The sequence below is a fragment of the Diplotaxodon limnothrissa genome, linkage group LG23 (assembly GCF_057381915.1).
Source record: "Diplotaxodon limnothrissa isolate DT_005_m linkage group LG23, D_limnothrissa_male_GT1.1, whole genome shotgun sequence".
Taxonomy (NCBI): domain Eukaryota; kingdom Metazoa; phylum Chordata; class Actinopteri; order Cichliformes; family Cichlidae; genus Diplotaxodon; species Diplotaxodon limnothrissa.
Window position 1 is genome coordinate 8,152,386 of NC_140617.1, and position 17,319 is coordinate 8,169,704.

General features: G+C 41.9%; 2 protein-coding genes across 2 annotated transcripts; both read left to right on the plus strand.

The window, feature by feature from the left end:
• Window positions 1–2,835, plus strand: nrl (neural retina leucine zipper). The gene is made up of 4 exons (XM_085348443.1): window positions 1–615; window positions 726–1,025; window positions 2,190–2,405; window positions 2,674–2,835. The coding sequence occupies exons 1-4, from the start codon at window positions 1–3 to the stop codon at window positions 2,833–2,835; spliced, it is 1,293 nt and encodes a 430-aa protein (XP_085204569.1).
• A 2,891-nt stretch (window positions 2,836–5,726) lies between these two features.
• On the plus strand, window positions 5,727–13,296 carry LOC146607489 (GTP-binding protein REM 2-like). Its single transcript, XM_085348369.1, has 5 exons — window positions 5,727–5,771; window positions 8,947–9,256; window positions 9,375–9,448; window positions 11,246–11,423; window positions 13,004–13,296. Exons 1-5 carry the CDS (start codon window positions 5,727–5,729, stop codon window positions 13,294–13,296), a joined length of 900 nt encoding a protein of 299 aa, XP_085204495.1.
• Window positions 13,297–17,319: the final 4,023 nt, after the last annotated feature.

Below are 17,319 nucleotides of genomic sequence, written 5' to 3' on the forward strand. Positions count from 1 at the left end.
ATGTCCTCTCCTTCCCTCCCCATGCCTTCTCTCCCCCCAAGCCCTTTGGCCATGGAATACCTAAACGACTTTGACCTTCTCAAGTTTGAGGTCAAATCTGACACTCCTCCGCTCCCTCCTCCATGTGCGTACCCTAAATCTGGTACCCATGACCCCTCCAGCTCTCCGTACACCAGCCACCCACCACAGGACTCCAGCTTGAGCTCCAGCCCTTACAACTCACTGCCACCTTCGCCCACATTCAGCGATGCCCACCCACCCCCTTCGGGCTCTTCTTCTCTCTCTTCATCGTCCTCCTCCATCTCCTTTCCCCTCTCCATACCCAACAGTCTCACTTCCAACATCAGCTCCGGCTCTCAGGGGAACGTGGAAGGCAGTCCAGCCCATGGCGGCCCTCAAGGTCCGACCCCAGCCTCTCTGGAGGACCTGATCTGGCTGGCCGCACTGCAGCAACAGTTTGGAGGTGAGGTGACGGGGCCCGCCACTTTGCTGGGAGCCTTGGGAGGGGTGCCAGAGAGAGGGGACCGAGAGAGAGGGCAGGTGAATGGCTTCCTGGGGTGTGAGGATGCTGTGGAGGCTCTACTGAACTCAGCTGCAGCAGCTGTTAGCTCACAGGTAAGAATTTCTTATGCTATGTCAGTGTTATTATTCATTATACATATACCCACTAAACAACTGACTTTATACTTCTCTCTCCCTTCATCATTTGCACCTCCTCTTTTCAGTTCCCAGGTCTTTCTCAGAGTTCAAGCAGCAACCTGGGAGACTCAAGCAGCGACAGCGGAGGTGACATCTCCTGCGCCAAAGCAGCAGACATCTGCCATCGCCCACTCGTCTTCCTCTCATCAGGCCCTCCCTCCCTCCCCAACACTAACCCTGCTTCTGCTCCATACCCCCAACCCCTCAGCCCCCAGGGCCGCCTTCATCACCACCAGCATCACCACCAGCATCACCATCATCAGCATCACCCGCACCACCCCATGCATGGCAACCATCACCATCATCACCACCCACAAACCAATCAGGTACAAATCTATCCAGAATTGAAGAGAGGGCCTAATTATGATTATAATATTCAGCAGGAAGCGTTAATCAGTAAACCATGAGAAATTCCTGGAGGGAAAAGACGTGAAGCGAGAAAACAGTCGCATTAAAAGGCTGGGCGGAAGGAGGGAGCGATGGTCCAGCAAAGGATTAGGATTAGGCCATTACAACATGGTTATTAATGTCTTTGTCTATCTGAAGTATCACTTTAAGGATTGTTTTCCACATGGCAACAATAAGGGAAGATAAATCTTTACCTAAGGGAAAATTTGGGAACATTTTTTCCCAAAACAGTTTAGCAGCTGCAGGTATTCTGTAGTTTAATTTAGTTATAATCTGACATCTGTAAATCTCTAAATGTTAGTATTTTAAAAGGTATACTGTAAATTTGCATTATTACAATAAAGGATGCACCAAGATTTTGGCTCAATGTTGCAGATTGTTATGTGATGCCAGTTTGGTGGTGACTAAATCTTGAAAGACCTAAAAAAAAAAAAAAAAGTTAAGCCACTTTTTCTAATTACTTTGTAATAATTTCTCAGTTTTCGTTACAAATAATGGGGAATAAATAGAAGCAAAGGCATAGAAGCTCATGGGTGGTGCATCCCTTCATTCATTAACTGTATATACAGCCGGCCTGTTATTGGTGTCCTCAGGAAGAAAAATGTTTGTCGATAAGTATTTCTGCTTAAAACTACATTAGTATCTTATTAATAACTCAGTTGTGAATATTCTGCTCTGCATGTAAAAGGTAAATAAACTTTGTAATCTGTGTTCTGGTTGATCAAGATGTCTGGGTGGATCTCTATATGGAACACAGTGTGAGCTTATGATAATATCTGCTATTATTGCTGTGGGTAATCCTGATAACTGTCTCCCACACTTAGTCAGATTACATGACAGATTATAGACATGTGGTGCCAGAATGTGCCCCCTGACAGCCAGGCACGCTCACACACCACACACACACACTCAGTTTGACACATCATGTGTACACCATTCATGCCATATATGAATCTAAAGCTTTGCCAGAACCAGCTTCACACCCTGCACACCCTCCCATAATTTCCTGCATGTGTCTTGTTGCCAATTAATGGTGAGAAACAGCATATTCTTTATGTGTGTCGTCTCCATCTGTTCCTCAGTGCGGGGCGAACGAGCGTTTCTCTGATGAGCAGCTGGTGAGCTTGTCAGTGCGCGAGTTGAACCGACACCTGCGTGGAGTGAGCAAGGACGAGGTGGTGCGCTTGAAGCAGAAACGCCGCACGCTAAAGAACCGAGGCTATGCCCAGTCCTGCCGCTACAAGCGTTTACAGCACAGGCACGCTCTGGAGTCTGAGAAACATTTGCTTACCCAGCAGGTACACAGTCTTCAATTTCTTTTCATAAGTGTCAAACCTGAGATTTTGCCTCTTTTTCTACACTGGCATTAATCATTAATATCAGCCAGCTTTTTAATGGGAAATTCTGGTTTTAAAGTAGGTGAGGACAGCAAAAACATGCAGCATCTGACATAACTGCTGACACACTCTGCAGATAGAATAAATAATGCACTCCAAGTGAGCATCTTTGCACTTTAGCTCAGCGAAGCGCAGATAAATTACAATCTTTCTACTCCTTTCTCATCAGTTGGAACAGCTACAGTGCGAGCTGACGCGAGTGCTGAGGGAGAGAGACGCCTACAAGGCTCGCTATGAGAAGTTGCTCAGCACAAACCATGGTACCGGTGGTGACGCCCAGCCGACCCACACCAGCAACCCACCTTCCCCGCCCCCTGACTACTTCCTCTGAGTTTAATCCACAGGGGTGCACAAAGAAAATAGACAAGCCAGCGTGGAGCAATCAATAATGAGTAATCAGACTTGGAGCGAAGAAACAAGAACACGTGTGTGTGTGTGTGTGTGTGTGTGTGTGTGTGTGTGTGTGTGTGTGTGTGTGTGTGTGTGTGTGTGTGTGTGTGTGTGTGTGTGTGTGAAAGAGAAAATGGAAGAGAGACTTTGGAAGGCTGTTTTGGGGATCATACAACTGTGAAAACCACCCTTGAATGACTAAAGGGGAACTGACTGTTAATTGATAGGGTTAGACTCAGCCCTGGGCTGCTTCACAGGCTCAGATTTACTTAAATGTGAATCATGGTTGCACAAAAAACTGACTGAGAGTTTCCTGAGAGCTTCTGCTGGTGATATCAGTGCAACAGGTGACAAACAGTACTCTGAAAATGGATTTTAAAAAACAGCTTTATCTTGCAATAAAACTATTATAGTGTCTGATATTGTTATCTATGCAATATTACATATTTGCAATGTACTTTGCAAGTGAGTGATTGAGGCTCAGTGTAGTTGTTTTTTCTTTTTTTCTTTTCTTTTTATATTAAGCTGCTAAAGCTGCAGAGGTCTGAGTAGTGCAGTGGTGTTGGATGTGGAGTGGTATGGGCTTGGATAAAGTATCCATGGCATGCAGTTAAGCTAATATTTCACAGTTGCCTACCAAAGTGTTTAAGCTCACCAAGACCTGGTATTCTTTGTAAGATTAATAATCATAGATTAAAGAATGTACAAGAATATCTTCCAGTGATTGTGTTAAATGAATAGCGGGGAAACTGACCTTTTGTTTTAGAAAAGAAATGTACTTTTGCCAGTTGGAATTGGCAAATTTCAGCCATTAACAGACTTGCTGTGTGCTCTCGAGAATGGGTTTTTACATACAGAGACACGGGGATGGTAGTGTGCTTAACTCAAGCAACTGCAAATGAAAAAAGAGGCAACCCATTTCAGCAAGCAAAAAGAAAAAAAAGTGTGGCATGATTTGTGTGGTTGTGTCCAGTTCTTCAGACTAGGAAGCTATTTTTGGGCAGAAGGAATACCTCTGTTAAAAAAAAAGAGAGAGAGAAAAAAGGAAAAAGCATTGCTCTGTGAAAACACAGATCATTTTCATATTACTACAACATGCAGCACCACAGAGCTGGTCACTGTGGACTCGGGTACTGTGGGCTACTGATGCAACAGAAAATTTATGGTGCAGGGATGAAAAAAAATGCAAAAAAAAGATTTAAAAGAAAATCTTCATGGAGACACATTCTTAATTGTCCCATGAATTTATTGCCAGGGTTAATGCATTAGAGTTATTTATTTTGTTTGGGTATAGGTTACATAAATTGTTGTTTTATTTATTCACTTATTTATTTGGTATTTATTGTTTATTTATGTACTGATTCTAATTATTTTTTTGGTTTTATTCCATTAGCGTGTATTTTTACTTTCCTACAGTTTATTCTTTTATTCATTTGTGATTAGAATTAACATTATTTTACAACAAAGGCCCTTATCATGGTTTCCTGCTCCTGTTGTAGTGTGGTTTCATATGCATATACAATAAACCAATTACTTTACCATCCCTGTGATGTGTCAGGGTTTTTTTTAACACCTTGCACACAGGTTTAAACCTCATCTCTCGATTCACCTATCCTAGCATCTGCCACTGTCAATCTCCTGGAAGCCTTTTCTCTGCAGCACCATGTCCGGCTCCATCTCTCTCTTTATCTCTGCCCCTCTATAGTGAGGCAGTGACCCTGGGTGTGTGCTGTTTGGGATGACCTCATCTTCAGCTCTACCTCCCTCTCTGTGTCTCTCGCTCTCTCTCTGGCCTGTATAATAGGAGCAGGATTAGGGCTATAATAGCGCCCTGGCTGCTCACTGCCGGAGTCTATTGTGGCTTTGTGTGGGAGGGACACACCACTGCTCATGGCCATGTTCGCACTCTGACAGAAAACATGTTCATATACACTCCTTCGATAACAGACTAGAAAATACTTTGGTGAACTGGAAATTAATCTGTCAAATAAAATATTGAGTGTCTTCAAAGAAAATAAAAAAAATAGGGCTATTAAACTTTGTAAGCAAATGGGTAGGCAATCAAGTCTCTGTTTTACAGCAGGGATAACCTAATAACACATTTTAAACATTCTCACACACACACACAAAAAAGTCAATTAGGAATGTGATTACTTATGTTATAATGCCCCCTAGCGACCGCTTCCTGCATCGCCTCCATCTACCAGAGGTCAGTGAATGCTTCGTGACTCTGAGCATCTTCCTACAGCACTGCTCCCTACATGCACGCATGCATCACGCTTCACTGCTATCACCGGGCTGCATGCACCTGCAGTAAACATTTCCAGCACGTGGTAGTGGTGTCACCTCTCCTCTCTAGGCAGCAAATCAAGATCTGGAGAGCTTTTTAGGCGTCAAGTCAGTGAGTCACAGTAGTCAGTCTGTGGAGTGCTGATGATGAATGGTAGTACTGACTTACCGATCTGGACCTGGGCCCTAACCTGAGAACACAGAATGACAGCGAAGAGCGAAATGAAGAGAGAGAGAGAGAGTGAGAGAGAGATAGAGAGAGGGGGGGAGAGAGTGAGAGAGAGAGAGCGAGAGAGAGAGAGAGAGAGAGCGCGCTAGGGAGGGAAGATTGAGAAAGAGAGAGAGACCGCGCTTAGTGCTTACTTTTTAGTAGCTGATAACCACCTGACAGGTGAGAGATCATACCGGGCTGTTTGATAAGGGGTTCATAAAGTGAGAGTGGTGGGTGGGGGTGGCATGGGTGAGGAGGAAGAATGGTGATGATGCTCTTCCCTGTATATCTTCTGGAGTCCTCATTTCCGATCGCTTGATTTCAGTTTGCAGATGCCGACAGATGTGCCCGAAGACAGCGAGGAGAATGCGGCCACGGTAAGGTGCAGGAAAAGAAAAAAAAGAAGGGAACTGAGGTTATGTGCTGACGGTGTATGGTATTCTTGCTGAATCTCTGTGTGTGTGTGTGAGTGTTGTAGGTAGGTGGTGGTGGTGCAGGGAGGGGGTGTCCTGCATTACAAAATACAAGGAGTCAGTTTATAATGGAGTTACGGCTACAATGACTAATTTTAACCACAATGCAATAAACAACCGATTATAATGGTGCTCAATAATTAACTCACTCGGTGGCTTAGTGCAGCTCAAACTTTAAATGTCATTTCAGCCCTCCAAGAACTTTATGTCGCCTTTCGACTGATTTTGGTTTTCATTCAACCTTTAATCTCAGGTTAATTGTCACCACTTCTCAATTCTTAGTTACGTCTATTTGCAGGGAGGGCGGGATCTGCTGTGTTATGGTTGTTGCTCAGTTCCAAGAACTGAAGGTTATCCTTTAAGCAACAGGTTTACCCCATTAATTAACATTAATCCTCAGAAATCCAACCAATAAATCGATTTATTAATTTCTGAAAATATATGCATTTTCAAAAATTACTTATTAAGTTGCCATTGTTGTCAAGGCAGCCACTAAAAATGAAAAAAAAAATTATACCACTCAGTAGATAAAATAATTTGGTGTGTTTTAAAACACCCTCTGGCTAAATAATCGACACAGTAGAATTTAGCAGCTAAAATGCCAAATTTTTCTCTTTAAGAATTTCAGAAACAGCTAAAACAAGAATAAATATTGTCAGATGGACATAAATCTACACTAAATATTAGAGGTGGGAGAACTGATCCGAATACCAATAGTTTATCGATATACATACGGTGCTATCGGTATCTGATCGATACTAGCGCAATAGAAAGGATACTTTATTTCTAACCACTAGGATTCAGTATGCAGCACACATTTACATTTCAGGTCTCCAAAAAAAGAAATCCAGTTTCAAAATACATGAAAAGCTGAAAGGCCTGTTTTGTTGTGTTAACTTATTATTATGGAAAATAAAAACCACAGGGATTTAGAGGTGATCTCATAAAACATGACATACTGATCTCACCTACATAAGCTGCCTTTATAGGTTAAAGTTATCAGTATCGCTATCGGTATCAGCAATACTGGCCCTCTATTTACTTGGCATTGGATCCATGCAATATCGCAAATATATCTAAAAGACTGAGGTAGGTTCTAAATGGACTGAGATTTAAGACAGTCACAGTGCCTTAGGCCTGCATTATTTCCAAACACCAGCAGAGGCTGAGTCATCTGGTTGCCATTGAAAAGAAGTCTGTAGGAAATAGACCATAATGCTCTCTTGCTCTATGGTCCCATTTAAGATGTTTCTGGTGAGTCATGGTCCCAGTTGCTTGTCTCAAATCATGTTAAATACACCAGGGTCTTCATTTTTTTTTTTAAATAATGGCTCTAATTAGATACAGAGAGACAATTAAGCAGAGCTTTAGGGCCGGTCTACCTTATGACTGAGAGGTCATTTACAGTGTTTTTTTGGTTTCTCCATTGAATCCCACCCTCACTCATCACATCTGGTTCAAAGTGCTAAATTGGGATGAATTCACAGGACTTCATAAACTAAAAGGCAATGGCAGGATAGCTTTTATAGACAATCTATAGCACAAACAGAATGCCAAATTTGATCCCAGCTGATTCAATGTGTAACAAGTTTATTGATGTCAGAATAACTTGGCATTGCATTTAAACCCATCCAACACTCATTTAATATCTTTAAGACTTACAGCCAAATCTGCCCTGTGGTGTCATGCCAGTGACAATGGTGGAAAAAATTGTAAGGCATAGTTGTAAACCTTTTGAAAAGGGTGTCTTATAACACAACTCTCAATTTTTGCTCAAAGGTAAATCAATAAATAGTAGCAGGAGAAGAAAAGCTAAGATTACAACACCTGCTACCTAACCCAGATACCCATGTGTTATCATCTGATGACTCAGCCTTTGGGACAACAAAGCCTATTTGGGCCAAGAATTCCTGTTCTGTGCACCTGTAATTGTTTGATAATGAAGATAAATACGATAAATTTGTTTTTAAAAAACCTAATAAAGACATAACTCTTCATCACATGACAGCTGATGGTCTTGAAATTTAATCTAAGCAAATATAATCTCTCTTTTGCTCTTTGCAGGGTTTGTTTATTTCCATGCAACCCAAATCTACTCAAACATGATTGCTCAGCACTGCAAACAAAAACCAAAAAGCTTTCAGTACCAAAGCTCTTGCCCACAGAATCTGCATATTTATATCCAGAGTCTATTTATTGTGAGGCCACATTGCTTGCCTCCTTTCGCTGACCTTAGTCAGCTGTCAGGTTGACACTAAACGGTTTCTCTAGGTGTTAAAACGTGAACCCAAACTTCACAGTATGTGTGTGTTGCTAATGTGAGAAACATTTTCACAGAATATCATGAAGAATATGATGGACTGGATCAATTTGAAATAGTATCATCACATAGTTTGACTACTTTGGGGATTTTACTGCACAAATAGCAGACTATGTATTACAGTTAAGCAAACTTGTCTTTGTGTAGGCTATTTCACTACTTAATCAAATGCATTGCTAAAAAGTCTATAGACAATAGCCATGTCATAATTCATTATATATGTAATGTGTTCCGCTTGGGCTGCTTGCAAAGAGTAATATCAGGCCAGCGGTTAGTCAGGTTCTACTCCATCCTAGTATTGCTGTGTTGTCATTATGAGATTTATTGAAGCAAGGATTTCCAATGCTTCACTTGTGTTAGTGACTAATAAGTATATCTCCCTGTGCACTCTTTGAAATTTCAGGGTTTTAAAAAGAAGTTCTTTCTGTCTTTGAAGTCCATTTAAGGGGAACTGCTCATTTTTAAAACTACATTCTTTCCAGTTCAGAATAATCCTTATTTATTTTTATCCCAAACCTTAGGGCAAAGCCACAGCCAGTGCTGTGTGCCTGATGATCCTATCAGGGATATCTACAACCTAGAGCCCGAGCTTTATGATCACAAACATTTTTGCACATAGAATCCACAACAGTAAAGATATAGGGAAAAAATAAGGAGAGGTTCATGTAGATCAGGTTTTGGGATTTGCTCTGGTTGGCATGTGGGAATCACTATTTCACGAGTGTTACACTGTCTGTCTATGTTCTTCTTTCCCACCAGTGTGACAGTATGACTCTGCCCAGCACTCCAACCGTTCGCAGAGGAAGCACTCCTCTGCCGATTAAGCACCAGCTCAGGCGAGAAGAAGCCGTCCACGATGAATGCGACTGGGCGTCAGGTGCGGCCGGGCCTTCGGTGTCCCCAAACAGTTTCAGCCCTGCCTTGGATGATACTCCAACCGTGACTGTGGAGGGCAGACCTGACGGGCCACTAAGGATTGCTCTCCTGGGGCAGAATGGCGTCGGGAAGTCCTCTCTGGCCCTGGCCCTCGCGGGAGACATGGACAGGACTGCATCTGTGGATTCTGATGGTACAGTGCTGTTTGTATGCAGAGCAATGTATTGCAGTGGAGTAAGTGAGCAGCAAGTAAATAAATCACAGTGCCCATTTCCCTCCTGAGACCTAACTGCTGCTCCCTTTGTCCTTAGGGGAGGGTTATGTGCACACAGTTACCGTGGATGATGAGGAGAGCACCATCATTATCTATGACAACTGGAGACAGGTGAGCCAAACAACACTTCATAGCTCCCACTCTGCTTCCTGCTCCCTCATTAGGCCAGTGAGCCCTCTGTGCAGCTGTATACAGTGTGTTCAGCTGCTCCTCTGTGCTGAATACTTGGACTGCTTTAAGAAGAAGAAGCTTAAATTGCTCCTTTGCAGTTTAGATTTTTCAGCACTTGGTTTCATTTGCTTTTCAGTATTTGAAGAACTCTGTGTGCTGGGAGGAATAAAGCTTCGCTGTATTAAGAGATTAACTGGGGTAATAGAAAAAGAGTTTGAAAGAGCGTGTAGAGAAATTTGCAAGCAGAACTGACAGCATATTAATGCATGAACACAAGTATATCACAGCACTCGTGAGCACAATTTTATTGTTGGGGGCAGGGTAGACTGCCTCTGATAGATTACTAATACAGCTTACATTTGACATAAAAAATGGTTCAGTTACAATATATAAACAAATGCTTACTGCATATTTAGCATTTGATCTGCTCACAGTGTGCACAGTATTTGGAGCACCCTGTATTGTTTATTGCCATCACTGTAACAAAAACTGTCAAGCTCAGAGAACTGTTGGACAAAAAGGGGACAGTCAATCTGCAGCATCTGCATCTGGTCGACTGAAGGAAAGCTCATTATCAGGTTGTTTTCCACACTTTCTTATTTTCCCGTGAGTGCAGCTCTGAGGCATCAGCGTGAGGATGTGAATAGGAGAGAGAGAAACATACAGAAAGACAGAGAAGGAGTCGCCCACAGAGCTGGTGTGCCAAATGACTACATTAATGTTTCTGATTTACTGTAGGTGCATGTGCGAAAACGCTGAAGCTACACTCTTGTGGCACAATCTGTCTTTTCTGATGTGGGGGATTATAATGTGTTACTCCTTGTGCTACCAGATGTGAGAAATGCTAAAACACACTAAAACTGTGGCTTTATAAGGAATCTCCATCCGTCCATCCTTCTAACTACTTGTCCAATTTAGGGTTGTGGCAGGAGCTTACCCCAGCTGTTGTGGGGCAAGAGAGGTTGGGTACAGCTTGGACAGGTCACCAGTCTGTTGTAGATTTTACATAGCGAGACAAATTTACTATTTATGCTCGCATTAACACCTACAGCCAATTTAGAAACGCCAATTATGGCTTTGAACCCTGGGAGGAAGTTGGAGTACCTTGTGAGAACCCACGCAGGCACGGGGACAACATGCAAATGCCACACAGAAAGGCCTCAGTTGGCACATGGATTCAAATCTGCCGTGAGGTTGCAGCGCTAACTACCACACCAAGGAATCTACTTATCTAATTTCCCAGTTACACCATTAGGGTTCATACGTTCCTTTTGGTCTGTGCTCAGTTGTAGACTTAATTAAAATTTAATGAAAACTCAGTGGACCATGGCAGCACTGACTAAAGACAAAGTGATGGTGAGTTCAGTTTGTGTGAAAAAATCACTCAGGAATTTGATATTTTTGGAGTCCCTTTGCTGCTGGAAGAGGAGTGTGCAGCTGTTGACTAACAAGGGTTTCAGGTAAAGTTAAAAAGACAGATCAGCCACCTGCTGGTTCTTCAAACACAATCTTTCTCTTTTCTGTATTTTTAGGGTTGGTGGAAATATTCATCAGAGCACTGGAAAGTAAAACATTATGAAGGAAAAAGATTTTGATTCATATGCAAAACACTACATCAGTTTGAATTAGAATCTTTGAGTTTGTTTTGGGTTTTTTAAATTTCATTTCTATTTTAGTGTCTTATATTTCACAAAGAACAAAAATGCATCATCCTCTGTCCCTGTGCTTGTCATTAAGGACCTGTCGGCTCTGCAGAGTGAGGTGTGCGTCTTGGTGTTTTCGGTGACTGACAGGCGTAGCTTCCACCGTACCGCGCAACTTCGGCTTCTCCTGAGAGAGACTCAGCCCCAGACTCCAATAATCCTCGTTGGTAATAAGAGTGACCTCGTTCGCACGCGTGAGGTCACCTCTCAAGGTGAGACGATTATCTTTTCCAAGTCACCTAAAAAAAAATATTTTTTTTGATACATTACACTTTACATTACTCTTTCATATAAAGTATAAGCATTTCCTTTGGGAGCAGATTCTTTTCACAGTTTAGTTCTGTTTTGGCTTTCTTCATTACACTTGACATTGACATTTTACGCTCTTTCTTTCTCTCCATAAACAACGTAAATGTGAATGTCATGCTTTATTGCAGTGTGGGAGTTTAATTACAGTTAAAGCAAAAGCCTGTTCACCGTGACTACGCTGCTTGTCCACACGCCACAGTTTTATATCACACAGGCTATGAAACTACATACTTTTCAACCCAGTGTATGCCATTCTTCCTTATTTAAATGACCCTGCAGACCAATACTGCAGAGGGAGATCATGGTCTGCATTGAAGATGAAACTAAAGACAAATGTGCTACAGAACTATATAAAGAAACTAAAGCAAAAAATTCCAGCTTGATTTAGCTTACTTTATACAAGCTCTGTCCTGTTTACTTAATCAGTAAATATTAACTATCACTATCACAGGCGATCCAGTCGTTGTATAAACCTCTTGATGACATACTTCGTATTGCGTGTTTTGCACAGTTGGAAAACTATGAAAGATATCTCACTTAGCATGCAGACATCTTCCCTCCAGCACAGTTTTCATTACCAAGAGATAAAAGCTTGCTCTTGCTGTTTTAGTTATCTTTTTGAGACTTTAACCCTGAAATTTTCACTTTTAAAGGGTAATTGCTCCTTTGAGTAGAAGATCCTTCCATAACCCCAGCTACAAGCCTTAGATGATACACAACATATCATGGTTGCTAATGACTTACGGTGTAATCACAATATTTACAGCTACCTGTCCTTATTGATTCAGCTGTGTACACACAAATCTATTTCATTTATTCAGCCATACTTTACAGTGTGTTTTACGATGTGCTGACTGGAAACAGCGGTGGGCCTGGGATAAATGGGCACCCTTTTGTTGCTTAAGGCCAGGTTCGTGTGATGGTTTATGTTGTTATAATGGCCTTTTTCTGTATTCTGAACACAGATTAAGGCACGGATCATAAACCTGCAACGTAGTGCTCAACATTTCAAGAAGGTTTTGTGACCATAATATTTGTGACAGTATATATATTTTTTAAACTGAACATTTTCTTAATGCTTGCCTGACTCAGTACATGGAGTGCATGTACTGAGTGTTGTTAGTAAATCTCAGTGGAGTCACTCATTTGTTTTTGTGTTGGACATCTGGTTGTATTCCCTGGTGTGTTTTTGCCTCAAGTGGTGAAACATGTTTGTTGTTTCCACCTTAAGCGGGAACATTTTTATCACATATTTCCCAAGTATTGTGCTTTGTAAGAGTAGCCTTCTTAGTCGTCACTGAAGGCTGACATGCAGCTCTTCCTCTTAGACGTGCCCTGGCTTGGAACCTCTACTACCAACAATCTATTACAGGTGAAGGAGTATCAAAAGGTTTATATGGATGAAAAGACATGTGGCTCTGAATATAAGCTGTGACAGCTGCCTTTTTTCTGATCTCCTCCGTCTCCTGTTTTCCTCTCACAGAGGCCATGTCTAGCGCTGCCCTTTTCAACTGTCTGTATCTGGAGATCTCCGCCTCTCTGGATCACCGTACCGTGGAACTCCTGGAGTGTGCGGTGCGACTAGCCAGGGGCCAGTCTCCCTGGCCTCCGGGGACAAGCGCCGAGGACATGAGCGGAGGAGGGCAACGTGAAAGCATCACATCTCGTGCCAAACGTTTCCTGTCCAGTCTGGTGCCTCGGTACCCTCGAGAGCGAGAGGTGGGGAAGTTCCTGAGGCAGAAGTCCCGCTCCTGCCACGATCTGGGAGCGCTGTGATGGTGCCCCACGGGGAGCAAGTGGTTAGATTGTTAACAGGGATAGCTGGAAGGGATGTATTATACCAACAAAGAGAAAAAGATGTAGTGATGCAAATGAGTAGACAAGACAGGAGGAGTGACTAAGAAAATGTGAAGGAAACAGTGATAACAGGACAATGTTGTGAGGCTCACTCATCAGAGGATAATTGTTGATAGGATGATATAGAAACTCTGTAGACAGAAAAGGAGATGATAAAATACCGTTGTAGAAACATGTAAATAAACTGTAGTAGTGACATTTAACTGCAACCTTCACAGCTTTGAGAACTAAATAAATTGCTTTTTTGAGTCTTGAGAAAGTGAGTGCACAGTGGCCTTGAGGTCTGTTATTTTACTATCTGCCACGCGTTTTATACACTGAATAGGAAATCACATTAAAAACAGTCCAAGCCCCAGATAAAGTCATGACCACACATTTTCATAACTCATTTACAGGTTATGCTTTTCTGATGATTCATTCACTGTTCGTGAGCTATTATAGTGCGCAGTAAAACAGTGAAAGGCCAGTGATGACAGGCAGGAATTAAAGAGCTTTCTTTTTTAAAAATGGACTCAAAGAGCCCAGCATGAGAATAAGAAAAGGAGCAGAAAAAGGAAAGGGAGATTATTGTATATGGAGTGATTGTTGCCATGTTACTGTTGTCAAGGAAACCTGGAATCGTTGAGACTTACACATTATGTCCATTTCAGCTCTGTGACTGCACCTCTACCCTTTCTGGTGCATGTCGACTGCGAGAGAAGAAGGATGATTCGTGCAGCAAATCATATTTTTAAGTATGGAATTCGATCCAAATTAAAATGCAAAGACTTTTTATTATTATTATTATTATTATTATCAGATATCAGCCTCCATGCACTCATGTGAACCACGCTCGGAACCCTCAGCACTTCCATCCTCCCACTGACACCCACACGTGAACAAAGATTTAGCACATCACAGGTCATTATACCCATCATTTGTTATCAAAGGGAGAACTGGGCTATAATACAAGTAAAAAATAAAATGGTGGCATGATATTCTGACTCATTCCCTTGGCTGCAAACTACTGGAACGAAATGAAAGGTTAAGATTTTGGATCGTGAACATGGGGTGCAAGCTCCCTCGTGTGGCTGATTTCAGGTCCTGCAGCATGTAGAACATGAAGTTAGGCATAAGAATGAGACGCAAACATAAGGTGAAGGTTTAGTAATAGAAAAGAAGTCTGCATCCCAGTTCATGACTTGCTTGCAAGCTACTTAGCTTAGGTGAAAAGCAGCTATCTTGCATGCCTCCATGCAACAAATCGCCATATTTACTACATGCAGATTCACACGGGAACCCTTTTGATTTTTAAAAATAAATACAAGTACAGATGCTTTAAGTGCTTAGACTGATATTGTAGGTATAAAAAGGATGCAGCGACTCTGTAAGGAGCAGATGAAGATGTTGCACCTGTGCCAACATTAGTCTTTTATACCATGCCCAACATTTTGCTTATTTTTAACTTGTCCTCTGTTGAAATTATCCATATTTAGCAAAGCTACTCCAAATTCAAATTCAAATTCAAATTCAAATTTTTATTTGTCACGTACACAGTCATACACAGTACGATATGTAGTGAAATGCTTGGACAACTGCTCGTGACCTAAAGAAAACAAAAAAGGAAAAGGCTATGAATAAGATAGGAAATAAATATGAAAAATTAAAAAGGGTAAATTTAACTAGGAAGGAATAAAATATAAATTAAGGTTAAAAATGAAATAACTGTACAACACAAATTAGAATGAAGGGTAAATTTAACTGGGAAGAATAAGATAAAATATATAAATTAAAGTTGAAAATAAAATAACTGTACAACAAAATACACAATACACAATATAGAACTATATAAGAATGTATGAAGAAATCTAAATATAAATAAATATATACACAATAACAGCAGCTGTACAAGTATTAACCGGAAATGAAGAATATAGTGACCAGTGTTGTGCAAAACCAAAGTCCAGAAAGTCCAGTGTGTGTGTAAGAACTGTATGTGTGGGTCAGTACTGTGTGGTGGTGTGATTGAGAGACCGTATCGCCTGCGGGAAGAAGCTCCTCCTCAGTCTCTCTGTGTTGGTCTTCAGGGAGCGGAATCGCTTTCCTGACCTCAGCAGAGAGAACAGTCTGTTGTTGGGATGGCTGAGGTCCTTCACGATCTTCCTGGCCTTGGTCCAGCACCGCCTGCTGTAGATTGAGTGCAGGTCAGGGAGCTCGGAGCGGATGGTGCGCTCAGCTGACCGCACAACCCTCTCTAGAGCTCGTCTGTCCTGCATGGTGCTGTTCCTGAACCAGGTTAAGATGTTTCCCGCCAGGATGCTCTCTATGGTGCACGAGTAAAAGTTCCTGAGCACCTTGGAGGGCAGTTGGAAGTCTCTCAAGCGTCTGAGGTGGTAGAGACGCTGTCGGGCCTTTTTCACCACAGTGTTGATGTGACAGGACCATGACAGGTCCTGTGTGATGTGAACTCCGAGGTATTTGAAGCTGTCCACTCTCTCCACTGGGCACTCGTTGATGACGGGGGTCTGGTAGTTCCTCTCCTGCTTAGTGCTGAAGTCCACTATCAGCTCCTTTGTCTTACTGACGTTTAGAAGGAGGTTGTTCCTCTGGCACCAGTTCTCCAGATTCCTAATCTCCTTCAGGTAGGCCGTCTCGTTGTTATCAGAGATCAGGCCCACCACGACGGTGTCGTCAGCAAACTTGATGATGGTGGTGGAGCTGGTAGTGGCCACACAGTCATATGTGTACAAAGAGTACAGCAGGGGGCTCAGAACACACCCCTGGGGGGCTCCAGTGCTGAGAGTGGTGGAGGCTGAGACATGTCCGCCCATCCTTACTGCCTGTGGTCTGTATCTCTTAAGATGAAATCCTGCTCATGGTGATAAAACCATTGGGAAAGTATCTGCAGAAAAACTGTCTTTCTTCTGGTTTTAAACTGAGGTAAAAATTGCTCCTCCTCATCTCCCTACATTAATGATTTAAATAGCCCTAAAGTTATCTGACTGTTCCCAAATGTATACCATGACATTAAATGTCTTGGTAATTTATTCATTTTACAAGGTTGAATGATTGTACAGCATAGATCTAAAACAAGAACTAGGTACACAATTTTCAATTTATGTAGATTTTCATGGCTACTACTGTTTGATTTAATGTCCCTTAGCAAGGTGCACTTTCACCAGGCTTTTGGTAGCCATCAACAAGCTTCTTACATAGTTCTGGTTGGGATATATGACCACTCTTACTGGCTGGATTGGTGGAGTTTATTTCCTGGCACTAACCCAGCCTTTAAGCGTAGTCCGCACATTTTTAGTAGAGGAGAGGTCAGGGATTTGGGAAGGCCATTACGCCAGTTTAATATTGGCTTGCTTCATGTATTATTTGAACAGCTTTAATGTGTATTTGTGGTCATTGCCCTGTCGGAACATCCAATTGGGTCCAAGTTTTAACCATAGATGTTAAATATAGCTAATGTTGAATTTTGAGGTAGTCCATTATACCATCGCTTTTGTGCAATGTGCCAGTATTGCTGGCAACAAAACAGCCCGAGAGCATGACAGTACCACCCCGACACACAACAGTTGGTACAGTGTTACGCTTGAAAGCCAAACAGTGACAATAATGTGAAGTGGTCTAATAAGGAGTTAACAGGCCTTGGCATTTTCAGCTTAAGACATCGTAGAACCTTCAACTCCATTTTTTTTTTTAAAAATACATGCATACACTCACTCATATCTGTATGCATGTATGTAGGTGAGCCAGTATGTATAATTTAGAACCTGGGTAATTATCTCAAAGCTCTGCACCTTTTTTAAATCATTAAGGACATATGAAGTGCACTCATTACAACCTTGGAAAAACAAAAGTTCAAAGAAATCATGAAATCCTCCAAACTATCATGGGATTCATGAATATGAGTATATAAACCCATAAAAATTAGTCTTAAAGAAAGAAAATGCGCAG